This window comes from Desmodus rotundus, chromosome 12 (genome assembly GCF_022682495.2).
Source record: "Desmodus rotundus isolate HL8 chromosome 12, HLdesRot8A.1, whole genome shotgun sequence".
NCBI classification, from domain to species: Eukaryota; Metazoa; Chordata; class Mammalia; order Chiroptera; family Phyllostomidae; genus Desmodus; species Desmodus rotundus.
Window position 1 is genome coordinate 70,153,404 of NC_071398.1, and position 27,364 is coordinate 70,180,767.

General features: G+C 40.2%; 1 protein-coding gene across 1 annotated transcript; it reads right to left on the reverse strand.

The window, feature by feature from the left end:
• Nucleotides 1-23,013: 23,013 nt before the first annotated feature.
• LOC139440478 (late cornified envelope protein 1F-like) lies at nucleotides 23,014-23,451 on the reverse strand. Its single transcript, XM_071220105.1, has one exon. The coding sequence runs from the start codon at nucleotides 23,449-23,451 to the stop codon at nucleotides 23,014-23,016; it is 438 nt and encodes a 145-aa protein (XP_071076206.1).
• Between the last annotated feature and the right edge of the window lie 3,913 nt (nucleotides 23,452-27,364).

Genomic DNA, 27,364 nt, shown 5'->3' on the forward strand with positions numbered 1-27,364 from the left:
TGGTCAAATGTAAAGAATAACTGAGTCTTTGCTTTTTCTTCACTTAGTTTTATTTTGTCCTGAGACTCCTAAGCCTGTGTACATCTTCTGTTCTCCTCTGGCTCTCTAGCTTCTGTGGATTTCTCCCATGTGAGATCATTTGAGGTCTCTTGCAGGGACCGACTTCCCTTCCCTTCTCCCTGCCCAAATCTCTCCTACCTGGCTTATCTACTCTCTGGGAAGAGAAAAGAAGAAAGATTGGGGCTACCTTACAGCATCTGAGTGAGGAACATCAAAGTGTCTCTCCATTCAGAAGTAGCCTTACCCTAGAGGAAGATGTGTAGACAAGTCACCCCAGGAGGAGTGTGGAGGCCTTGTAGGGCCAGGAAGGAAGAGGCCATTTATATGTCCTCCACTTGAAGCCTCCAGGCTACATGTTATTGGAGGTCAACATGGAGCAGATTATCTATCCGGTTGTTTCACAATCCCCAGGGCTGGATTCCTGAGCTACACACAGCTATGATGTGGGTCAAAAGGATTTGCATGTGAATGAGTGACCAGAAGGCTGAGGCCTTCAGCTGACCTGAAAGGAGGTGGGCATGACTAAGTCTAGACTACATTCCCGTAGGAACCTAATGGGGAAACTATTGCTGTTCAGTCCTGTCTCAGATTGGAGGGGGAGGATCAAGTCTGAGTGGTATTGAACCTGAGGAAGTCTGAGACCCTACTTGTCCACTTTGCACCCATCATACTTGATTTTTATCACCCAGCTCAATGTCATTGCCTCCACAGAGACTTGCCTGGTCTCCCAGCCACATCTGAGTGCTCCAATCTCTGAACTTCACAGACAGCTCTTATAGACTTTATACTGCTCAGGGTAAAGGTGACCTAAATACTTGTCTTATCTCCTGTATTAAACCATTCCTTAATGATAGGGACCTTCTTCATAATTTCTGCATTCTTAGGGCCTGATGCTGTCCCTGACATAAAGAAGATGCTCATTAATATTTATTAAATGAAACATTCTACATGCCATTAGAACAGACTTTGTGTTTGGAGAGAACAAAAAAAATCAGAGGAAAACAAAATTCCATTCATTTCTGCTTTGTAGATCTCTACTTCTTGTGTTCACCATCCTCACCTAAGGCCTTCAAGAATACCCCCTCATAAATAGTACGGGAAATCTGTGGGTGGACCTCACTTTACACACTAGGCTGAGAATAGTGTGGAGAGCAAAACATTTGTAAACCCTGCTATCTCTTAAATGTAAAAGGGGAGCTGTTTATGTAATTATGAAGGGACCCATGGAAAAATTTCCTACAGTGAAAGTTTCCCTCATATTTCATGAAAATTGATCTCAGCACACATTGGCTATGCTTAGAGTGAGAACACTTATCTAAACACAGTCCCTCACTTCTGATGCTTCTGCCTCAGTATTGCTGCTGATGTGCACAGCTACTGTGACTCCCTGATGGTCTGGACCCTGTCTCACCTGCCTCTGTTTCCCAATGCCTGACACAAAACAAGGACTCAGGGAAGAGTGGAATAAATGAAAAAGATGAGAAATCACAAGGGATATTCTGATTTTAGGAGCAGTTCTAAAAGGCTTCAAATTATATGTATATAAGACAAAGGTAAGCAGGGTTGGGATGTGGGAGTGGGGATAAGAACTTAGCCAGGGTGGGAAACAGGATGAGGCTAGAAAAAGAGTAACTGTTGGAGCCTGAAGTCCATCAGGGCAGGAGGATTGGGACTTACCTGCTTCATCTAGGAAGCTCCAGGAGGAGGTAGGCTTTGACATGTAGTTTGGATGTAGGGAGAGCAAAGTTTTCATGACCGAAACAGAAGGTGGGAGAATGGTATGAAGCCTACCTCACCCTCTCAGCACAGGATGCTGGAAAGAGCACCTGATTTATGGGGCCTCAGAGATCAGACCCCTTCTTCCCTCATTTTATTCTGTCTCTTCTTCCTTCTTCTTTTCCTCTTCTCCTACTCTTCCTCAGGCATCAGAAACAACCCTAACTTCTCCTCAGAGGGCTTCACATACACTAAGCATTAGTGGAAGGTAAAGTAATCTCATCTCAGCATACCAGTTGTTTCTTTCCCCACCCACACTCCTGAGACATTACAAAACTTTGAGGTTACCTATCTAACCCATACCACGCTTACCTAAGGGTTGAGGGTTCTTTCTGGAAGATCTTCCCTGGGTGAACTAAGCTTCTTGCTTTCTCTCCAGCTCCTCCAGACCACTCCTCAAAATAGTTGTCTACAGAAATCTCCAGCTCCAGTCATTTACAGTACAATGAATTTCATCACATACAGGATGGTGTTGGGGATCAACTCCAACAGGACTGGTACTTTAAGTAAAGGAGATCTGCATATAACTTTGCCTGTTCCCCAAAGTGAGACTTCTTGAGGCTCCTGAGCTGTTCTTTCCTCCAACTAGACTTACAAGCCCAGCTAGTTCTCAGTCAGGACCCCAGAAATGTAATGTTTCTCAGCTAGTCCCACTCCATCTCTCTTCCTGGTTCAGGTTGCATCTATGAGTATTCTATGTTTTGATATTTATTAAGTGCCTATTATATACTAGATACAAGAAGCAATAAGAGCACCATCTCATGCTTCAAAGATGTTATTCTAGAGATAATGTAGTCACATTAATAAAGAACACAAGACAGTAAGTGAAAGGTGAACAAAGAGGCAGGCTAATTCTGGTTACAGATAGAGAGTACAAGTCAGCTTAATGTACCCAATTAGAATGATAGTATTTTGATTGATGTGGCTCCCACTATTATGAGCATCTTATAGTGGTCTTGGGACAGAAGCCCATTCCTGAGAATCACCCATCCCTTCTCATTCCTAGTGCCTATCTGTGACCCAATTTTCTGAGCAATAGCTGTTTCCATCTCTCTCTCTCTCCCTCTCTCTCTCCCTCCCTCTCTCCTTTCTGCCTGTAATTTTTTTTTCTGTGCTGGTTATTCTTCTGATAATATCTTCCCCCTCTTCCCTTGGTCTTTTCTTATGGTGTCTATAATGGGTTCCCTGAGAATGCCTGACCAAGAAAACTTTTCAGTGTACTCATTGTTTGTCATACATATAATTTACTGTCATGCACAATTTTTTTCATGTGAGATTGCAAACACTTCAAGCATGGGGCTGTGTCTCATATACCTTCTACCTCTTTTTAGTGTATGCAATTGTTAATTGCAAGTATTAGTTATGAGGTTTTTAAAAATCCATGTCACCAACATTTGCAAAAAAAATGGCCCAGCTTACAGAATGCTTTCTAAATGATATGTTTTGGGTAGATTAATTTCAGATAAATATGAACTCAGGCCATGAGAAGAGCAACACAGTGAGGTGGGGTTGTCTATGTCACACTGTGGACACTTCAACTACATTTCCTCAATACTATGATATTTTAATTCAGATTTGTGCAAAGTTCACTTTGGTGGGAGTGTTCAGGAAATGCCATTACTCCTACAGGGACTTAAATTTTTTTCTCCCAGAAATCAGCCATACTCATATATTCTTAGTGAGAATGGCTAAAAGATCTTTTGGTGTGGGCTTTTCTCTCCAGGTTGGCCAAACCACCAATTGTCCTGACTTTTACCCAAGGCTATAACATCTTGAGGACTAGCTTATTAACCCAGATATTTGGGTCTAAATGCATGGTTTTCATTTCACAGAAGAAACCGTCACTAGCAAAGGATGGGCTAGCTCTTTGTCAGCCTTTTATTCATCCAAAGGGGCAGTATTTTTTTGTTCACCATCTCTCACCATCCAAATGAAGAAGAGGAGAAACTTCTAAAATTTAGAAGAAAAGAGTTAAAATTGTGCCTAGGGTTTAGGTTGCCCACACTCCTCATAAAATAACTTTTTAAGAAAAATTATAAAAGAAATCTTTAAACACCTAAAATCTTGAGATGCAGAGTCTTTTTAAGCTTAAGAAACAACCTAACCAAATTAAACCAAAAACCTTCAAGGAGAACCTTCAGAATGATAGCATGAAGAACATCTTGGACTCTCTTCCAAAACAACTAAAACTGTTGGAAATTATTTTTTAAATATAAGACATTTAAAAAATTTAAAATTGTCCTAAAGACATATAGCAATTGAAAAAGCTTTTACTCCAGAAAATCTGATAAATCTCAGTAACAACAGCAAGAGTCTATGGCATTTAAATCATTACTTATTTCCTCCCTGATCCTTTCTTACTAAGAGTGTTGGTAGCTCTACTCCAGAAGTTTTGACCAAAAAGATGGGGCTCCTCCTCCCCTTCCTCCAGGCCATGGGCTGTGGTGTCTTCCTGGGAATGTGCAAACATTCTTTTTATTACCTGCAGCTCTGAGGTGCAGAAACTAAATTCCAGAGGAAGGTAGCCAAGAGTTGGAGGTTTCCTTCTTCCACCCAGGTCCTATTTGTGAGGCAACAGTGATTCTACCTCAGGTGAAACCGGCCTAAAATACTGGGACCCTGATCACCTATGCCCTGGCCCACTCAGAGAGTAGAGGTTCCATGGAGAAAGCGGCAATCCAAGAAGATTAGAGGTTTCTACCCCAGTATAGTGTCCCGTTCATAAAGCAGGTGTGTCACTTCAAGAAAAGCATCCCCAGCTCCAGTCAGTGGCTCAGAGATTTTGGCCAGGCAAAGAAGCAGTCCATAAGAACAGAAAACTAAAGTTCTCAGCAAAGTAACCAATCATATTCAGAGCAGAGTTAAGGGAAATTCAAGCCTATAGGCACTCCAGAAAATAAGGGGTCTTTGCTAGCAAGCAATTAAGAGGAGGCTGTTGATCTATGAGAGTGATATGCTAACCTATGGGACAGCTAGTTTACTACAGAAAACCAAGGGAAGTAAGGCTAAGTAGAGCCCTACTGGTTCAGAAAAATTTCAAAGACTGGTCTTAAAAACTACCCCAGCAAAGGGGCTTGGATCTAATTGGATAGGTTGTGGAAAAATTTATGTTCCAGAATTTTGTCAAAGCAATAGAGCATCAACCAGCAACTAGTGGAACCTGACTCTTGGATGTGATACCAGCAGAGGAAGACAACAGAGAAATTATCAGAGAAACAGACAACCAAAGAGAGCTCTGCTGAAACTATTGTCATCCAGGGTAACTGAGTATATGCCCAAGGCTGAGCCCTCTGAGGAGAGACATCTTGGGCTTCACACTTCAGAGGAAATAGGCCACACTAAAACAGTCCCTCCAAATCTCTAAACAGATAAACAAGCAAACAACAACAATGAAATCTGAGAGAAGGGAAGCAAAAGGATCACTACTCAGAGTTGCTGTATTACCTGAAATGAGAAATTTTTGGCAAATAACATAGGAGATATGTAAATAAATAGAAAAGTGTCATTCAACACAGTAAAATAAGCAAGAAACAGAAACATCCTGTGAGAGGGCTCAGAGGCTGAACTTATTAAGTAAACTTCAAAGCAGCTATTATAGCTATATTGAAGGAGACCATGCTTAAAGGAGAAAGGTATGGTAATACCTTACCAAATACAGAATGTCAGTAAAGAAATTATTTTAAATGAAAATTTCACTACAAGGGTTCAACAGCATATTTGAACTGGCAGAAGACAAAATCATCAAACTTGAGATAGGTCAATAGACATTAAGCAATCTGAAGAATAAAAAAGAAAAAAATCATAAAAAAAATCATTGAAATTAAAAATTAAAACTGATAATAACCAGAGGGGAGGGGGGGACAATGGGGGGAAAGGGAGAAGGGTTTTCAGCAACATGTATAAATGACACATGGACAAAACCAAACTGGGGTAGGATCAAGGGTGGGAAGTGAGGATGGCTGGGGTGGGGGGTGGGGGGAAGATGGAGACAACTGTACTCGAACAACAATAAAAAATGTGGGAAAAAAGTGAACAGAGCCTCAGAAAAATGTGGGACCCCATTAACTTGCCAATGTATGTTTAATGTAAGAACCAGAAGGAAGGGAGAAAGAAACAGAAAGGAACAGAAAAAATATTCAAAATAATGGCTGAAAATTCCCCAAATTTGATGAAGCACAACTACACAGTCAAAAAGATCAAGAAAGTTAAAGTACGATGAACACAGAAAGATCCACATTCATACACATCCTAGTAAAAGTATAGAAAGAGAAAGATGAAGAGGAATTCTTGAAAACAGCAAGAGAAAAATGACATCGCTTACAAGGGACCTTAATAATAACATCCGACTTCTCATTAAAAAATCAATGAAGGCCAGAAGGCATAGGAATGACATTTGCAAAATGCTGAAAAGAAAAAAAAAAACCCTGGATGCACATAAAGATCAATGGAATATAATTGAGTCCAGAAGGAAACCCATCAATATACGGTCTATTGATTTTTGGCAAGTTGTTGAGACATTTCACTGAGGAAACAATAGTAGTTTCAACAAATGGTTTTAGGGCAACTGAATATACACATATAAAACAGTTGACCAGCAATAGTTATAAAACACAACATTAAAAAAATCTGAAGTGTATTAAGCACCTGAGAAGTTAAAACTATAAAACTCTTAGAAGAAAGTATACAAGAAAATCTCCACCACCTTTTAGGAATCCCAGCTTTCATGAAACTCTGCACTGAGAGAGATATATAGCACCTATAGCACTTACCCTTAGGAAACAACCAGTCTAAGGGGAGGGAGGAAACCTCTGACCTTGGAGTACACCTGGTATCAACTGAAACATTACATTTCTTGGAGATGTAGGGTCCTTTTGTCTGAGAATTTCTATTTCGATAGAATGGTCATCAACACCATTCTAGAATGGTGTTATTTTGGCCAACAATCAACTCCATACTTGTCGGTATACTAGGGGACTTGGAGGCAATCACTCAATATGTATAGCATTTGAGCTTCCTCTTATGATTGAAACCAAAAGAGATATATTCCTCTTCTAACTTCCTGGAATAGCTCCTTGGATGATCCCTCACAGAACTTTGAGTATTGAGTGATTGACTAAAGAAATAGAGACATCTAGAGGTCATATTAATCTTTGCAGTTGTGAAGTGTGAACCACCCTATTCCAGTGAGGTGCTCCTATTCTCTGGTCCACAAGATACTGTTACAGAACAGACCCAAGGGGGGTGTACGATATACTATTACTGAAAGGAATCCCCCTTTTTCTCTGCTCCCCCCCCCACTAGGTTCACCTTGCCCGCCGCCAGGGGAAAGACATCTCTCAATGCCAGAGATTGGTGAAAAGGAAAGGAATTATTTATTTAAAAGCTATACAGATTTAGAGTAGTGACTTAATGTCTTCGTTAAAATACTAAAGTCCTTTAGAACACCTACAGATGCACACAGTCCTTCCTTATTCCTCTACCATAGCCTGGGGCACTGTATCTCAGGAAAAGAAGTAGAAGTCCCTGGCTTAGGCTCCCGGCACCATCAGCTGTGTCGTCACCATGATCTCCAGTTAATCTGAAGCCATATGGCACCTTCTCATGGCCCACCAGCAAGAGTCCTTTCACCCCTTTTCTTCCAGGCAAAGTCTCTCCTGCTTCCTAAGCCACATGGCAAAATGGAGCACCCCAAAGCCACGTGGTCCTGACTCTTGTCAAAGCCACAGGATTCCCACTCTGCCAAAGTCATGTGGTTATCCCTGGATTTGGCTGCTGCACCTGGGTTTAAATCCCAGCACCTGGCTTCTTCTGCAGCCCCATTTCCGAGTCCTCCTACACTCAGTTAACACCTGCCAGCGTTCCCGTATTCTTTCAGCTTTACTGGGCTGCCATAGTAAGTCTGGGCAGTTGTGGCCCCATGGCATTGAGACAATCTTCTCCAAGCTCTCACACAGGTGTTGTAACCAGGGGGAGTTGCCTCCCAGTTACGTCTTGGGTGGAAGTCACTTCCATCCCCCTGGCTCAAAGCTAGGCCACAGCTATTTAACATATCTATGAAACCAGTTAAAGGTTATAGATATGTTAAATGATCACACCAGAGGTTAGCTGCAAACTGTTGCTATACAAAACAGCTCTGAATGGCCCTGCTCCATGTGTCCCATCCCCCAGACTTGTGCGGGTGAGGACATCCTATATATATAGTTTTCTAATATTTCCTGGACACCTTGAGCTCTGGACCCCATTACAAATCCCTATTTGCCTCCCGCCCTTGGCTGCACCCTGTTACAATACATGTGTGTGTGTTTTTAATGGATTAAAATATCATGCAAAATTTGTAATCGAGAAGAATTTTGATGAAAAATCAAGACTTCTTCACAAAACATAGAGATGAAATATTTGACCTGAAAAATTAGACTTGTGCCTCGGGAAGAGAAATGGGAGAAGTTACTGATATTTTTAAAGTTCTTGATTCTTTTAAAGGATTTAACATTTTTATGATAATCGCCACATGCAATATGAATATTTTTAGTTAGAATTAACTAATAGGCATGTTCTACTTTTAGAAAGTTCATGTATAATTTTCTAAACCATTTTTTACTGAAGGAGAAAGAAATGTGGAGGTGAGTAGTAGTATCACAAAGAGAAAAAGGAAACCGGTAGAGGATGGCATACACACCTGTCTTCCCGTTTTGCCCCATGGACTGAAAAGCCCAGAGTCCAGGCACTGTGTTCATGAGAGACATCAGGAGGTTGTGCTTAGGCAGAGGTACATAGGATTCGTTTGAAAAATGGTGTCAGAGTAGGAGACAGAGCCATTTTTCTCTCGCTTGCTTTTATACTCAAGCATGTAACTAGCACACGTTTGATTTCCAAGGTCTCCAGGCAGCGTAAGAGTGGATAGTGGTGTAAAGAATGTTGGGACACATGCAGGCAAGGAAGAATCAAGGAAGAATCTAGGAAGAATCTGCCCACCATCCTAGAACAGGATGGTGGGCAGATTTATTGTTTTATTATTTTTATTTTTTGTTTGAGGCAGCAGACAGCAAGGAGATTAGCTAGGGAGTGAGTGAGAGTTTGCGGTTTGAGGATCCCAGGGCAGACAATAAATCTGGTGTAAGAAATCAGCAAATAGATTTTTGGGAGAGTATTTGGGCTTCTGAATTCCAGGGTGGAAGGTGTCTCCAGGCCAGAGATCAATCCCTTCACTGGCATCTTTCAGTCACTCAGGTTAGCCCATTAAAGCAGGAGGAGGAGAAAGAACTTGGCCACTTGCTGCCTCTAATTCTGCTCTTCTTGACTCAGGGTCCACTTCAGCAGCAACCTCCAGAGGACTGACCACTTCCCCCTCCACAGCAGCTGGAGCCCCCTCCACAGCAGCTGGAGCCCCCTGAGGGCTGGCTGCAGCAGTCAGAGCTCCTGTGTCTCAGGCGAAGGGACCTGCGGGGCCTGTGGTGACTCAGGCAGCAGCCACCCCCCCCAGAGCTGTGGCCACAGCAGCCACCACCCCCAGAACTGTGGCCACAGCAGCCACCACCCCCAGAGCTGCAGCAGCCCCCACCCCCAGAGCTGACACTGCAGCAGGAAGACACTGGAGGGCACTTGGGGGGACACTTTGGGGGGCATTTTGGGGTGGGGCACTTGGGAGGGCACTTGGGAGGGGGCTGGCACTGCTGCTGGTTCTGCTGGCAGGACATCTCGGCGGGCAGTTCAGGAGCTGAGGGAGAGTCAGACAGCAGGTCAGCCCCCACACAGAGATCTCCCTCACTGTCTTTTAACATCATTTCTTTTCCCTTCATCTCTAAAGCCTGTTCAAGATAAATCAGAGAAATTATCTCTAAAATAGCTTGTAATTTGAACCTGAGGAACTTTTTCTGAAAGAGAGAGATTATCTTCTTTTAACAAAGCAAGACACAGAGGACAAATGTTTGGCAAGCTTGCCCAAAGTAAGTGTCCTTTAAGTGAAGGCAAAATTGGCATTCACAAAGTCTGATTGAAGTCCACTGTCCACACCACTCAGGACTGACAATGTCCAATCTAGGAGCCAGTTTAAAGGTGCAGACCTTTTTGTTAAAGAGGAAATAAGAATTCCCTTTTGCAGGAACTTCCCAGGTAGCTTTTCAACACGTATTATTATCATGTCATATATTATATAAAATATGATTATCATATAGATATTTGAGTTGGAAGCTCATATGATGACACTTTGTAATTGTAATATATTTAGTATATATATAATTTTAAGTGGAGAAGTGAGACAAGCTGGGATGTGAACCAAGTTTTGCTGGTTGGTGAACTGTGGCCAAGATACACACAGTCTACAATACACAGACTTCTTCATCTTTCACCTTAGTACCATGAACTTCAACTTGCTAGTTGCTATTCAGCTTTGGGGCTTTTGATACAGATGCCTAGATAGTATACCTGACCAACCTAAGGACACTTGGTGAGGCCTGTGGGTCTCCGTGTATATCAAGCCCCAACTATGCTTCCTTTGCTCCCACTGTGTGAGAATCACTGTGACCTCAGTAGAGGTTTTAGTGAAGGGACACAGTTGATTTTTTCCAGGTAAGCTCATCCTTCTGAAAGGAAGAATTGTTTTAATTTGCCTAAATCTGAGGAACTCAAAGAGATGCAGAAACAATTATTATAGCACAGATACACAGATCATTTGGGTGCTTCCAATCTCCCCTGCCTCACACCTCATCTTTCTTCATCAGAATTTCCAGACTTTCCTTCCTCCTCAGCTCTCCATACCCACCTTCACTCCCCAGACCCTGCCCCCTGCCCTCCCGCTCTGGTCTGAGCGCACCTCTGTAGAAGGCCCTGCTCCATTCCCAGTGGACACTTACCGGGTGCACAAGCAGCACAGGGTCTGTCACCGCTTCAGGACGGAGTGGATGGAGGTGCTCTGGCCCCGAGCCCCTTTTATCCTGGCCTTGGGCTGTGCCCTGAGTATGTGAGACAGGGCCTGGGCATGAGAGGACTGCCTCCTGCCACCCACATGGTCCTGTGACAGATGATGACTGGCAGCTACTCACTGCCTCCTGCCATGGGGCTTAGGCCAGCGGTTCCTGGACTAGCAATAGGGCTGCTTAGAAATGGGGTGAGGGAGAATTCCTACCACCATCTGTTGTCTGATTATTTTAGCAGTTCCTGCCTCTCAGTTTCTTACTTGGAATTGGTTCCCCAAACCTTCTCCTTCCTCCTGCAACGTTAATTTGTTAGCTCCAGTCCTGCTGGTTTAAACTAAAAATATAGTTGCTTCCAGGCTTTTTCACATGTGTTCTAGTCAGTTTGCTGTTATGATTCAGTGTATCTGTGTGGTTATGTGTGCATTTGCTTTCTGTAAAAAAAAAAAATACATTACACATTTATTTCATTTTCCTTATTCTAAACTTGGATTTGTCAGTCACTATTTTTTCAATTGCATCTGACATTCAGTATTACTTTATATCAGTTTCAGATGTGCAGCACAGTGGTTAGATGTTTACATAATTTACGAATGGATAAATCTAGTACCCTCCTGGCACCATACATGGTTCTTAAAATATTGTTGACTATATTCCCTATGCTGTTCTTTACACTGTGCTGTTTTGAAACTACTAATTGTACTTCTTATTTCCTCTACCTTTTACAACTAGTCCACAACACCCCTCCCCTCTGCCAACCATCAGCTTATTCTCCATTTATGACTGTTTCTATTTGTTTGTTTATGCTGTTCTTTAGGTTCCACATATGGGTGGAATCATAGTTTTTGCCTTTCCCTGTCTGACTTATTTCATAATACCCTCTAAGTCCATCCATTTGTCACAAATGGTATGATTTCATTCTTTTTTATGGTTGAGTAATAGTCCATTGTATATATGTATATACCTCCTCTTCTTTATTCAAGTATCTATTGATGGGTGCTTAGGCTGCTTCCATATCTTGACTATCATAAATAATGCTGCAATGAACATAGGAATGTATGCATCTTTTCAAATAAGTGTTTGGATAAATACCCAGAAGTGGAATTCCTGGGTCATAAGGTAATTCTATTTTTAATTTTTTTGAGAAAACTCCATACTATTTTTCATAGTGGCTGCACCAATTTGCAATCCCACCAACAATGCACCAGGTTTCCCTTTTCCTCACATCCTCACTAATTCTTGTTTGTTGGTTGGTTTATTGATGATAGCCATTCTAACAGATGTGATGTGATATCTCATTATGGTCTTAATTTACATTTCTTTGATGATTAACGATGTTGAGCATCTTTTCATATGCCTATCAGTCATCTGTATGTCCTCTTTGGCAATATGTCTCTTCAGGTCCTCAGCCCACCTTTTAGTTGAATTGTTTGGTTTTTTTGGTGTCAAGTTGTAGGTTCTTTATAAATTTTGGATTTTAACCCCTTATCACATATATCATTGGTGAATATCTTCTCCCAATTGGTAGGTTGTATTTTCATTTTGTTGATGGTTTCAGCAAAACTAAAAAGTTTTTTTTTCACTTAAAGGTGAGACCATATGGTATTTGTCTTTTACCGCCTGGCTTATTTCACTTAGCATAATGCTCTCCAGTTCCATCTGTGCTGTTGCAAAGGGTAGGAGCTCCTTCTTTCTTTCTGCTGCAAAACAAACAAGCAAGCAAAATATAACCACAGCCACTGAAATTAAGAACAAACTGACAGTAACTGGAGGGAAGGTCAGGGGGGGGAATGGGAGAAAAGGGGAAAGGGTTTTCAGAAACATCTATAAAGGACACATGGACATAACCAAGGTGGGAGTAGGATCAGGGGAGGGAGGTGGGGATGGCTGGAGTGGGGGGAGTCATGGGGGAAAATGCAGACAACTGTACTTGAACAACAATAAAATGTAAAAAAATTTTAAAGTTATTTTTCAAAAGTTTTTTCTATTCAAAATTTTTTTATTTGATGTAGTCTCATTTCTTTATTTTTTCTCTTATGTTTCCCTTGTCTGAGGACATACATCGACAAAGCTATTACTAAGAGCAGTGTCACAGAGTTTACTTCTCATATTTTCTTTAAGGAGTTTCATGGTTTGGGGTGTTATATTTAAGTTTTAAATCTATTTTAAGTTTATTTTTGTATTGGTGTAAGAAGTGATCTGGTTTCATTTTTTTACATGTATCTGTCCAGTTTTCCTAATAGCATTTATTGAATAGGCTGTCTTTACTGCATTATATTTACCTCCTTTGTCATAGATTTATTGACCATATAGGCATGGGTTTATTTCTGGGCTCTCTATTCTGTTCCACTTATATATTGTCTTTTTTAATGCTAGTACCATTCTGTTTTGATTACTGTAGTATACAGGGTTTAACAGAAGTAATGCCTGCTTGATTGGTTGGTAGGATGATAACATGGGTGTAATAACTTATAGTTTCAATTTGAATATTTCACCTAAAATGTCATATGATATGCTTGAGTGTGATATTGTTATGTTACAGAATTCATGCTTATGATTTTGTAATTAAAAAGGAACATTATTTGTGCCGGAGCCTGTAGTTTGATATCGGGTAGCAGGATTCATTCAACTTTGTTTTCTTTCTCTCGATTGCTCTGGCTATTCGAGGTCTCATGTGGTTCCGTATAAATTTTAGGATTATTTGTTCTAGTTCTGTGAGAATGCCATTGGTATTTTGATAGGCATTGCATTGAATCTATAGATTGCTTTGGGTGTTATGAACATTTTAACAATGCTAATTCTTCCTGTCCAAGCATGGCATGTGCTTCCATTGATCTATATGTTTTTCAATTTCTTTCTTTAAGGTCTTATAATTTTCTGAGTACAAGTGTTTTACATCCCTGGCTAAATTTATTCCTAGGTATTTTATTTTTTGATGTGATTGTATAAAAATGTAAGTAATTTCTAAATATTAATTTTGTATCCTGCTACATTACTGAATTTTTTATCAGTTCTAATAGTTTTTGGTTGAATCTCTAGGGTTCTTTTTATATAGTATTTTATCATTTGTGAATAATGACAGTTTTGCTTCTTTCTTTTTAATTTGGATGCCATTTACTTCTTCTTGTCTGATTGCTGTGGCTAAGACTTCCAGTACTATGTTGAGAAAGATTAGTAAAAGTGGACATTCCTATCTTGTTCCTGATCTTAAGGAAAAGGCTTTTAGCTTTTCACCCCTGAGTATGATGTTTGCTGCGAATTTGTTATATGTGGCCTTTATTATGTTTGAAGTATGTTCCCTCTAATCCCAATATGCTGAGAGTTTTCATCATAAATAGGTGCTGGATTTTGTCAAATGTTTCTTGTGCATCTGTAGAGATGATCATATAAGTTTTATTCTTCAGTTTTTTATGTGGTATATCATTTAAATCATTTGTGGATATTGAACCAAACTTGCATCTTAGGAATAAATTCCACTTGATCATAATGTATGATCTTTTTAATGTATTGATCAATTCAATTTACTAATTTTTGTTGAGTATTTTCACATCTATGTTCATCAAGGATATTGGCCTCTAATTAATTCCTCCCTCCCTCCCTCCCTCCCTTCCTTCCTTCCTTCCTCTCTCTCTCTTCTTTCTTCCTTCCTTCCTTCCTCTTTCTTTCTTTCTTTCTTTCTTTCTTTCTTTCTTTCTTTCTTTCTTTCTTTCTTTCTTTCTTTCTTTCTTTCTCTCTCTCTCTCTCTCTCTCTCTCTCTCTCTCTCTCTCTCTTTCTTTCTTTCTTTCTTTCTTTCTTTCGTCTCTCTTTCTCTTTTTTTTTTCTTTTATTTTTCTTTGTTTGTTTCTTTCTCTCTCTTTTGGTAGTGTCTTTGTCTGGTTTTGGAATTAGGGTAACACTGGCCTTGTAAAAAGAGCTGGGGAGCCTTCCCTCCTCTTGAATTTTTTGGATAATATGAGAAAGACAGGTGTTAATTCTCTTTGTAAAATTTACCTGTGAAGCCATAGGGTGTAGGACTTTTGTTTTTTGGGAGGTTTTTGATTACTGATTTGATTTTGTTAGTAGTTATTTTCCCATTCAGATTCTCTGTTTTTACTTGACTCAGTTTTGGAAAACTGTATTTCTAGGAATTTATTAATTTATTCCAGAATTTCCAATTTGTTGGCAGATAACTGTTTATACTATTTTTAAAAACAATCCTTTGTATTTCTGTAGAGTCAGTTGTTACTTCTCTTATTTCCTTTATTGGTTTTAATTATGTGGGTTTTCCCTCTCTCTTTCCTGGATGAGTGTGGCTAAAGGATTATTAATTTTGTTTATCCTTTCAAAGAAGCAAATCTTGGTTTCATTAATCTTTTGGTTTTTTAGACTATTTTGTTTATTTTCATTCTGATCTTTATTATTTCCTTCCCCTTGTCACTTTGGTCTTTGTTCTTTTTCTAGTTCCTTTATGTGTAAGGATAGATTGTTTATTTGAAAATTTTTTTTGTTTCTTGACGTTGGCTTATATTGGTATGAAATGTCATAGGCCTGCTTTTGTTGTGTCACATAGATTTTGGGTTGTTATGTTTCCATTTTCATTCATGTCAAGGTATCTTTAGATTTCTTTCTTGATCTCATTTTGACCCATTCATTGTTTAGTAAGATGTTATTTAGCCTCCATGTGTTAGTGTGTTTTTCAGTTTTTTCTTCATTTCAAGTTTTATTCCACTGTAGTTAGAGAAGATGTCTGATATGATTTTAATCTTCAAAATTTATTGAAACTTGTTTTGTGGCCTAATAGTGCTCTGTACTGAAAAATGTTCTATGTGTGTTTGAAAAGAATGTATATTCTGCTGCTTTCGGTGAAATGCTTAAAAAATATCAATTAAATCCATCTGGTGTAATATGTCATTTAATACTGCAATTTTCTTGTTGATTTTATGTCTGGAAGATCTATCTGTTGATTTCAATGGTATCTTAAAATCCCCTACTGTGACTGCATTACTGTTGATCTCTCCCTTTAGGTTCATCAAGATTTGCTTTACAAATTTACGCGCTCCTAATTTGTCAATGTTTACTAAGGCTATATCCTTTTGTTAGATTAATCCCTTTATCATTATGTAGTGTCCTTTGCCTCTTGTTATAGTCTTTGTTTTGCAATCTATTTGTCTGATATAACTACTGATGCTCCAGCTTTTGTGTTTGTTGTTCCTATTTTTATAAAACAACTTTTCCTATCCCTTTTCTTCAATCTGTGTGTCTTTTTCAACCTTAAGTGGGTCTCTGGTAGACAGCATACATATGGGTGTGGTTTTCTTATCCATCTGCCTCCCTATGTCTTTTAATCAGAACATTTATCAATTTATATTTCAAGTGATTATTGATAGATACATAGTCATTGCTATTTTTTATTCATATTTATGTTTATTCTCTTCTTCCTAAAGAAGTCTCTCTAACATCTCATGTAATATTGGTTTGGTGATGATGAATTTCATTAGCTTTTTATTGTCTGGGATGTGTGTGTTTGTTTCTAAGTGTGGTGTATGCATTTGGTGTGTGCTGTGTGGAGCTCACATTCCAAAGTAGATTTACCTGTTAAAATCCAGTCAAGATTAGAAAAAGTTCTTAGAAGTTAGGTTTGTGGCTCTGGAGCCAGACATCTTAGGCATAAATTCTAGCTCTGAAACTTAACGGAAAATTTGTTTTACCTCTTTGTCTTAGTTTCCTTGTCTGTGAGAAGGTGATTTTAATAACTTCTTTTTTTAAAACATTTTTTATTGCTGTTCAAGTACAGTTTTCTGCCTTCCCCACTACCCCTCCCCACCACCCCAGCCCTCCCCACCCACCTCCCCTATTTCCACCTCCACCCTGTTGTTGTCCATGTGTCCTTTATCATTATTCGTGCAAACCTTCACCCTTTTCCCCTATAAACCGCTCCCCTCTCGACTCTGGTCACTGTCAGCCTGCTCTCAATTTCAGTGTCTTTGGTTATATTTTGCATGTTGTTCATTTTGTTGATTAGGTTCCTGTTGAAGGTGAGATCATATGGTATTAACTTCTACCTCATGAATTTGTTAGGAGTATTAACTACAATAACATACATAATGCTCACAGAACTTTGCCTCTCACATTTTATGCATACCAAAAGCTATCATCATCATCATAATCATCATCATTTTGTTAATCACCTTCAGGATACATGTGGTGTCATTTGACAGATTTTTTTTTTTTTGCCATGCATGAAGCCAGCATTGATTAGGATGTTAGAATTTATAAATAGTTTCTCCATGTGACTTGGGCCATCAACATAAGACCCGAGCATGCAGACAGACATGGTTAGGATACATCACCCTCCAGAGGTCTGGCCCTATGTTGCCTGAGCATGACTCTTGTCTTTCTGCTTAGGTTATTACAAAAGGTTTAGTTATAAGGGAGTGTTCAGGATATTGATTCCTTGGCTCACACATGTAAGTCTTACTCAGCAGCAGAGCACTGATTCTTAAAGTAACAGGCCTAAGAGATCATATGGTCCATGACTCTATCGATGTAGTACCCAAATAACCAGTCAATGCGATTTAGATCTGGGTGGTAAGTTGGCAGCACATTTAAAACCTCAAAGGATTGGTTTCTTTGCCTTGACTGTGTAAAGTCAATGACTGGAGTTCAATTCAATAAGAAAATTTTTATTAGGCAAATGATTGACTTTCTAGGTCTTTTATTATCAGGGATGGATAGGAAACAAACATGGCTGAGATCTAGAGTAGAAATACAAGGCAAATCAAAAGTAATGTATCTGCCCCACATTGGAAAGTTACAGAAATAACTGCGATCAATTCTTTCCCAGTTTATTTTGATCCATCTGTCTATAATCTAGTTAGTGTTTAACACTTCCTTTAAAGTGTTCAGTTCTTTTAGAATCACCCTGAGCTTCATACTAAGTGTTATTGTATGTACTTCTATTCTCCAGAACCAGCACCAAATATGTTCAAGGATTTTTTTTTTACCCATCAAATTCCTTTTTGTAATGTATATCATTAAACAATAGTCTTAAGATAGTAAAGAAAGAACATTTCATCATTTCTTATGCCTAGTAGTCCACAAAACCATGACATAAAACAAAAAAAATGTGTTAAATTAACCCACTTCCAACTAAAACTATTCATGTGGAAAAGAGCAACACTTAAACAAATTTGAAAGGGAAATGACCATTTGAGAGAAAAATTACTACACATACTCCAGGAATAAGATTAAAACAGTTTATACACAACAAAATAATAAGAAAAGTCCCAATAAAAATAAGAAAGAAAACAGATAGACAGGAATACAAAAATGTTAGTTTTACATATAATCAATAGATGTATGAAAAACTAGAAAAAGACTTTTATTTTATCTTATCAAATATGCACATTCATATCAAATGGGTAAAATATTTTTAGTTTTATAAATTGAGTGTCAGTGTGGAAGTGGAAGGACACGGTGGCTAGAATGTACGTAGGTATTGTCTTTTTCCTTTCTGAAAGACAAATTGTACACCCATTTATTCAGATTATACTTACTGATGAGTGAAATAAGTAAAATGTGCAATGTACACACATTTTAACCAAGCCATTTCAATTTTAGAACATTTATTCTGTGGATATTATCACAAAAATGTGCAAATCTGAAAATGCAAGCATGGTAACTATGATATTTATTTTAAAATTTTGTGGTTCTGTATTTAGGCATAAAATGATTTTTATTGACTGGAGCTATTCTATTATTTATTCAGTGAAGCTGCTATATTAAGGACAGATATATAAGAACAATCAGCCCTGGCTGGTGTGGCTCAGTGGACTAAGTGCTGGCCTGCGAACTGAAGTGTCACTGGTTTGATTCCTGGTCAGGGCACATGCCTGGGTTGTGGGCCAGGTCCCCAGTATGGGATGCATGAGAGGAAACCACACATTGATGCTTCTCTCCCTCTCTTTCTACCTCCTTCACCCCTGTTTAAAAATAAATAAATAAAATCTTTAAAAACAACAATCAGAAAATTAATTTAAAAATAAAACCATATCTGAAAGCAACAAAACATATGTAAGAATAATATCTCAAAAGATGTACAAATGGAGAAAATTAGAAAATTCTATTGAAAGACATTAAAATCTACCATAATAACTGGAAAGATAATGCCACAGCTAAGGATAAAAACAAACATTGTTTTAAAGATGTCCATTTTTTTCAAGTCAATCTATGGATTTCATGTAATCCCAATAAAATTACAACAGGGATTTTAACAGAAAAACCTGAGTCTATGACTTAACGTTAAACAACAAAAGGCCAAGAATACACGGCATAACCATGAAGAAGAACAAAACATGGGACTTGTCTCACAAAACACACAGCGATATAAAGTAGTTGGCATTAATAGTGTGGGCTATTCATGAAAGAATGATGGAATGGGGTATAAGAACTAGAAGTAAATTCACACACGTATAAACATTTGAGTGGACTCAGAGGCAGGATTACAGAAAAGTGGGCTAGGGGGAAGCAATTCAATGAATGGTGCTGTGCCAACTGTTACTCCGTTTGGGCAATAAACAAATACCGCTTCCTCACACCATACACAAAAGTCAATTCCATAATGCAAGACCGAAGTTGGAAAACCAAACATTGAACAACTATAAACATTTTGAAGGTGATTTAGTAGAATAACTTTATGGGCTGTTGGTGGGAAAAGATTTCCTAAGTAATACAGGTGTGTGCACAACATGGACAAATGCAACATAAAGAAACAAAGAATAATGAGCTTGGTTACACTAAAATTAAATATACTTTCATCAAACAACATCACAAATAGTAAAAAAACTAAAATACACATTATGAGAATATATTTGTAACAGGTGTTATTGGCAACAAAATTGGACGTAAAATAAAGAACCCTACAAACCATTGAGAAGAAAATAGTGAAGGAAAGATCAGCAAAAGATATGAAGCATTGATTCCCAGAAGAGAAATCCTAAGTAACTAACAAGTTCATGACAAAGTTTTTCGATCATGCAAGGAATCAGAGAAAAACGAGGAAAAGCCACAATAGGATAAAATTTCATATTGGCAAGGGTTAAAAATCCTGACTGTATTTATAGTTGGCATCAGTGTTAAATAACAGGAATTCCCATTCTCTCTGGCGGGAGGATGCATTTGCACAGCAACTTTGGGGAGCAATATAGTTTGGCAATGTAGTCAGGATAAGGACAGACGCCCTCGAAGGCCCACCAATTCCACTCCTGAGTCTCTCGTGGATACAGAGGAAGTGTGTGTGAGAATGTTCGAAGAATGGCATTACTTACAGAGTACAAACTGGAGACAAGTCAATATCCAGCTGCAGGTGAATGCATAGTAAAGTGTGAGCATACTCACATCCAAGTACTATACCGTAGTGAACATATATAAAATGAAATGACATGGAGTGAGCTGTATCAGAAGAATATAACAAAGATGTGGGGTATGTTTCCACTGTAGAAAATTTAAAATATGTTTTCATCAATGCCTAAATAAAGTATCAATAAAATATAGTTAAATATAAATAAATTCCATTTAAGTACAAATGAAAGGTATTTTTAAATTAATCCTAAATAAATTATGAGCTAAGAATAAATAAATACAATAAAGTATGTAAAACCCACATGAAGAAAAATAAGAAATATATAATAGTAAATATCTCTGAATAAAAGAGATAATGAAGAGGTGGTTATGATTATATTTACAACATTCTATTTCTTAATTTGAGTAGAGGATATATGAATGGATGTTCATTGTACTACTATTCTCAATATGTATTTGTATAAAATATTTTATTTAAAATTAAACACAGGTAAATCTTATACATACATATAAAATAAGGTATTAGCCCATCATGTTTTACATATTAATACTTTATATATTAAAATATTTTCAAAATGTGTGTTTTCATTTTATCTCAAAATATTTTATTTTATATGTGTATGTGTCTACTTTTCTTATAATGTCCAATTGTTTTTACACTTACATTATTTTTTTCTACCCTGAAATAAAATAAACATTTAGTTACAAGTACTGCTTTTTAAAAAATTTTCCTCAATTATGTAACTACTTATATCCATGAAATTAATCTTGGCATGTGAAATTAAGTTAGGGTTTACATTTTCTCTTTAATTAACAAAATACCTGAACTCTAGATCTTAAAGAGCAATCTTTTCCCAATGATGATTGACACCAGCATGATACATTTTAAATCCTTATGTAACTTCTACTTTGTTCAGTTACTTGATTTGCACCAGTCTCGAGGTTTGGGGATTAATGTGTGAGTGTTACAGGCTGCGAGATAAATCCTGGGACCTGTGGTGGATGGGGAAAATAACCCAGATTTCTGGGAAACACAGAGAATTAAGGGAATTTCCTAGGAATAAGATTTGGGGATCCTGTTCTCCTTATTCTTTCCTGCTCGATGTCTCCCAGATGTGGAGAAGTAGGACCCAACTCTTGCCTCAGGGAATGGGATGGAAATCAAACCAGCTTTGTCATCTAAGGAGGTTTCTAGGTTCCTCTGTAAAAATGGGTCCAAGGAGGTAGGAATGCATTCTGTGCCCAGATATGAACCACATTCCAAAGAACAAGCGGTCTTGAGCTAATCTGTCTGTGGCCTGACAGAGGATTCTGAAACCAGGCCTGACTTGGAGTGATCTGCCCTGGAACAAGAGGCACTCGTGTCCCAGGGAAAAGAAAACTCTGAAATGCGCACGACAGGAGTTGTTAGAAACTTGATTCTTTCTATTACATAGTTGTACCCAGTATCAGTAGAAAATTGTGCACTCCTCTGAGACTGTGCCCCTTTCCCCTAACCGTCATGCCAGGGTCAGAAAAGTACATTGAGAACACTGGAAGTGAGACAAATATCAGGCAGAAAATGAGGTACAAGGACCAGGCGCCCTTCTCTTGCTGTGACTGGCCAGTCCACCGCACTGACACTTAGGCCCTTAAACAAGTGGCATTGTGACTATTTCTCAGGCTGAATATTCCAATTTCCAAGTCAGACCACGGTTGTGATTTAAAATGACAAATTGCTTCTATTACTTGGAAAGAGCCGTAGAGTCACTAGGTGTTCCCAAGTTTCTATCGAGGAATCAGAAGACCATCCTACTGAGTAAAAATTTAAGAATACTAGTATATAATAAAAAGTTATAGTTTTATTTCATCCTATAAGCCAAGCTTGCTCCCCATGGGAGCAGATTACAGACAGATTATGTAACATCCACATCTGTGAGGAAACACTTGGATGGCTGGGTAAGGCCTCACGGAAGGCTGAGATTCGAGGTGGGCCTTCAAGCAGGCATAGAACTGCAACATGTCCAGATGACAAAGAAGAGATTGAAGTGAACATCGGATTGAGGAAGCAGCAAGAAGTGGGGCCAAAATAGCTGTAGCAGGAACAGTCCTCACAAAATAATAATGGAAGATGCCCTTTACTGAAGACAAAATATTCTGGATACTGAGTTACAGATAGTAAATTCTGCTACCCCACATAAAAGGGCCTCAGGATACACAGGTCTCAGCTATATGTAGGTAAGGGTGAGTTGTTCAGTGTGTCAGGGCACAGGGTTTCATGGGGCAGTATGAATGGTGACCCTTAGGAATTAATTTGGGAACACTTTTTGCCAGGTCTCACAGGTAGTACTTAAGAAGCAATTGCCATACTTGGTGAAAAGTCACTGTTTTTCAGAAGTGGAGTGACAAGTTCCTAAATGTGACATAGGAAGCATGTTTCAGAAAAAAAGTGTAGAGAATTTATCAGAGCTGGAAAAGGAAGAAATAGGCAAGATTTTTAGGGAGCTTAGTACAAGAGCAATTTTTCCCCACTGGCCCCAATTTAGGCCAGAGTGCCCCTGTGCCTCTGAGGTCCAAAGCAACCACCTACAGAGGACAGGGTAGAAGAGAACAATGGCAATCCAAGAAGCAAAAAGTCCTTCTAGAACAAACTGCTGACAGATTCCTTGTTTTATTGTTTTACATCAGTCAGACAACACATTGTAAGAGGACCGGACATAAAGAGACCTATGGGGATGTGAGGATACACGAAGACAGGGTCCACGGCCAGGGGATGGAGATTCAGGAGAGCACTGGAGCTTCTGGAGGCCAAGGAGGATACTGTTTCCACAAGTCCAGAGTCTCCTCTAGCACCTTTCAGACTCCAAGGTAAACTGGGAGGGGAAAGATGATATCCTTGACACTTTGCTGCCCCCAAGGAATTCTGCTCTTCGTGGCTCAGGGCCCACTTCAGCAGCAGCCTCCAGAGGACTGACCACTGCTCCCTCCGCAGCAGCTGGAGCCTCCTCCACAGCAGCTGGAGCTGCCTCCGCAGCAGCTAGAGCCTCCTCCACAGCAGCTGGAGCCCCCTGAGGGCTGGCTGCAGCAGTCAGAGCTCCTGTGTCTCAGGCGAAGGGACCTGCGGGGCCTGTGGTGGCTCAGGCAGCAGCCACCACCCCCAGAGCTGTGGCCACAGCAGCCACCACCCCCAGAGCTATGGCCACAGCAGCCACCACCCCCAGAGCTGCAGCAGCCCCCACCCCCAGAGCTGACACTGCAGCAGGAAGACACTGGAGGGCACTTGGGGGGACACTTTGGGGGGCATTTTGGGGTGGGGCACTTGGGAGGGCACTTGGGGGTGCACTTGGGAGGGGGCTGGCACTGTTGCTGGTTCTGCTGGCAGGACATCTCGGCGGGCAGTTCAGGAGCTGAGGGAGAGTCAAACAGCAGGTCAGCCCCATCCCAGAGGCCACCCCTGCCCTACCTGTCCTTTCTGCACCATTTCTACCGGGTACACTTAAAAACTCTGTTTTGGATCAGTCTGAGAAATCAAATCCCTCCCACTTTTATTACTCCCAATACATCACAGCATCTGCTTTACCCTCAGCCTGCCCTTTTAAAGTAAGAAGGGATCATCATCTGCTTTATCACTTGGAAAATTGAGACCAAATGATGTTAATAAATTAAAAAACCACAATTTTCGCTTATGCCATCCAAATACTGCAGGTGTTTTACAGAGACTAATTTAGAACTGATATATGTCCTTCATGACAAAAGAAGTCCTGTGGAAAATCACTGTAAATTTCTTCATAATTTAGACACTTGGAAGAACAGAGTGGAAACAGAACTTGGCAATTTCCTGGCTGGCTCATTCATTCAACAGGAAGCTGATATGCCCCTCTCTCATGGACTGGTGCTCTGATCTTCTCAGAAACACCACCTCTTGACCAGTAGCTTGGTCGAGAGATCATTCAACTTCTTGTGTTTTTCTGACCCCAGAGATTTAAAATGCAGTGCCAGGCCCTATCCTATAGCCTCGTGTGTGACATCACCCAATTGTCTTTGATCAGCTGTTTGTTTTGAGAATTGTTGTCCCATGTCACATCTTGCAGAGGATACAGTGGCATCTTAAGGTAGACTCGTTCCTGAAACCTCTCTGGGACATCAGAGCAGCCAGGGGTCTCCCTCCTCGTTCTGGGTGTGCCACACAGCTGCAGACCAGTGGCCCCCTCAGAGCATGTGGAGCTTCAGCTACAACCTGTTGCTCTTGCAGCCTTCTTGCCTGCTCCTGGCTCCATCCTTCTGGGCCTGATCTCTCTCTAATGATATAAACCGCAGCCTCCAAGGCCCTGCCCTGCCCTCCCCCTCTGGTCTGAGCAACCCTCTGTGGAAGGCCCTGCTGTGTTCCCAGTGGACACTTACCAGGTACACAAGCAGCACAGTGTCTGTCACCACCTCAGAACGGAGTGGATGGAGGCACTCTGGCCCGGACTCCCTTTTATGCTGGGTTTGGTCCCTGCCCCACCAGGTGAGACAGGGCCTGGGCATGAGAGGACTGCTTCCTGCCACCCACATGGTCCTGTGACAGGCAATGACTGGCAGCTCCTCCCTGCCTCCCACCATGGGGCTCAGGACATCCCCAACATCAAGGCCTCCTTCTCCTTACAGCTGCCTGGCCGTCACACCTTCTTCTTGGAGTCTGGCCTCCCAAACCCTTCTGCCTTGTATCCCTAATGGTCTGCTTTGAACTAAGACTCACAGAAGCTACTAAATGCCTCGCTTGTGTCCCAGCCACCCTGGCAGATCCTGTGTGTGTGTGTGTGTGCATGCGTGTGTCTGTGCCATCACAGTTAAAAGCCCGGCTGAGAAGTGAGATGCACCTGGAATAGCATACAGGTCTTTCTACTTACTAGCTCAGTGATCTTGTTTTGAAAATCCCCTCACTTTTCTCCTTTGCAGTTTCCTCAACTTTAAAAGAAATGATACAAATTACTCTCAAAGGTGCTGTAAGGGTCAACAGAATTATGGAGGGAAAATGTCTGGAAAAGGTCCTGTAACCCCGTGGACCCTCATAAGTGAACTATCCATCTATAATAAAAAGGGGATACATTTTCAAATTCATTGCTGTTTTCCAGGAGAGGTGCATCTGACCTATAAACCGCCATTTTTCAACCGAGTTCATTTATGTATTTTCCTATAACTATTTCCCTGCAGAGGAAGTAGAGAGAAAACTGGCATTGCCTTGCACAGTAGAAAGAGAATTTTTTCCCCAAGGCTCTTATACAGGGGAAGAGGGTGAGCCCGTGGATGAGGAAGCAGAAAGAAGTGAGAGTGAGAGGGTCAAGCCTGGGGCACATGTGGCAGGGAGGACCCCAAGTGGAGGAGAAGGAAGACCTTTCAGAAATGCAGCCTTTGGGATTCAGCAGGAATCTCTAGTTGTTAATGCTTTTTTCCTACATGGGCACAAGGGATACTGAAGGTTGTTTTTTTGTTTGTTTTTTTATCTTTTTGGTATTTGAACAATTGTTAGGGGATTAAGCTAAACACTAAGTAATTTGGCCTGGGGCAGGTATTTCCTCCATTTGGAAGGCAACATTACAAAAAACTAACCCAATTATTTAGATCAACGATTTTCAACCAGTGTGCCACAAGCATTTTTAAAACGTGCAGTACCTGACTATTTAGTCAGGGGCACTGCTCTTTTTTCCCTTAGATTGTCATATAAAAAATGACAACAGCAAGCACAACAATAGCCATCTGGTGTGAAGGCATCAAAATGATACAGTTTTTTGTCTGATTAGAAAATAAATATTATATATATTTTTGGTGTGCTAGAGAATTTTAGATATTAGTTTATGTGTGCCATGAGATGAAAAACGTTGAAATTGCTATATCTTAGGTGAAGGCAGCTTAGGCGTAGGTAGTTAATACAAGAAAGTCTTCTCTTCAGAAGTGCCGAGAGTAGTTCTATGGACGCTGGAATAAGATATTGGTTGACTCAAAATATCTCTAGTCATAATGGGCTAGGAGAATGAATATCTTGTGAGTGTATGTTTGCATGTGCATATGGGTGACTGATTATATTTTAAAGGTTATGAATGTGCACAAATGCATATGAACATAGAGATATGGAGATACAAATACAGACACAGATACATAGATATAAAACCCACCTTTAATATTATTCTCAGCATCAGGTATATCAAGGTGTATGGCCTTCCCTTAAGTTCCACTGCCTCTCAACTGTGTACAATATTTTCTCTTTGATTCCAGTCTTCACTGGGATCTAAAAGTGTTTTCTCGCCACGATCACCCAACCCAGAAATCATTAGCCCTGACTTGTAAGGAAGCCCCATCCAGGGATTCTCAGTGTGTTCAGGGTCAAGGCCAGCACTTTTGTCTGACATTCAAAGTGCTGTGCTATATGACCCTGCTCAATTTCTGTCTTGCTTCCCACGAAGAACTGCTTTATTAGCTGTGCTGTATATAGATCTCTCCCTACTCTACTCCGAAGACTTATCCCATGATATTTCCTTTTTGAGATAATTCAAGTCTCACTGGCCTCATTATCTTTTATGTGACAAGTCATACAAATGGGATATTAACAAACCTTTGACAGCATAGCCTGTACCCTCTTCTTATTCCCCTCACCATCTGGTACAGCTAGCTGTCTGGCTGTCATATATGGTGGTTAATAGATTTTTAAAAAATCCTTTCACTACATCAGCACTGACTTTACAGTTCACAGATAGCTATTCCTTATGACTTAGGTCATCCTCATATGGAAACCACACTGTGAGACAGGCACAGTGAGGTGTGATGGCTCCATCACCCTGCAGGGATAGATCTGCCACTAACTCACCAAGGCATGGCATTTGCTCAGGTTGTTCCAAAGGGCTTAGTTATGGAGGTGTGGCCAGCATATCCATGCTGTGGCTCACACAGGAGCCCAGCTTCTGATTCCTAGAATGATGGGGTGAACAGGTCATCTGCTCCACACCTGTGCCTCGAGGCAGGGCAGCACCCGAACTATCAATCTGCTTGGACTTGGGTGATGAATCAGCAGTGTGGTTTAACCATAGCATTGGGAGCGAGGGCTTTTAGACATTTTCATTTAAAATGGGCATATTTTTCCCCGGTTGGTGTAGCTCAGTGGACTGGGCATGGGCCTGCAATCCAAAGATCACTGGTTCGATTCCCAGTTCAGGGCACATGGCTGGGCTGTGGGACAGGCCCCCAATAGAAGGCGTGTGAGAGGCAATCACACATTGATGTTTATCTTCCTCTCTTTCTCTTTCCCTGCCTTCTCTGTAAGAATAAA

What these genes read in the sequence shown, in the direction of transcription:
- LOC139440478 (XM_071220105.1), bottom strand. Translation starts at nt 23,451, where the DNA reads ATGTCCTGCCAGCAGAACCAGCAACAGTGCCAGCCCCCTCCCAAGTGC.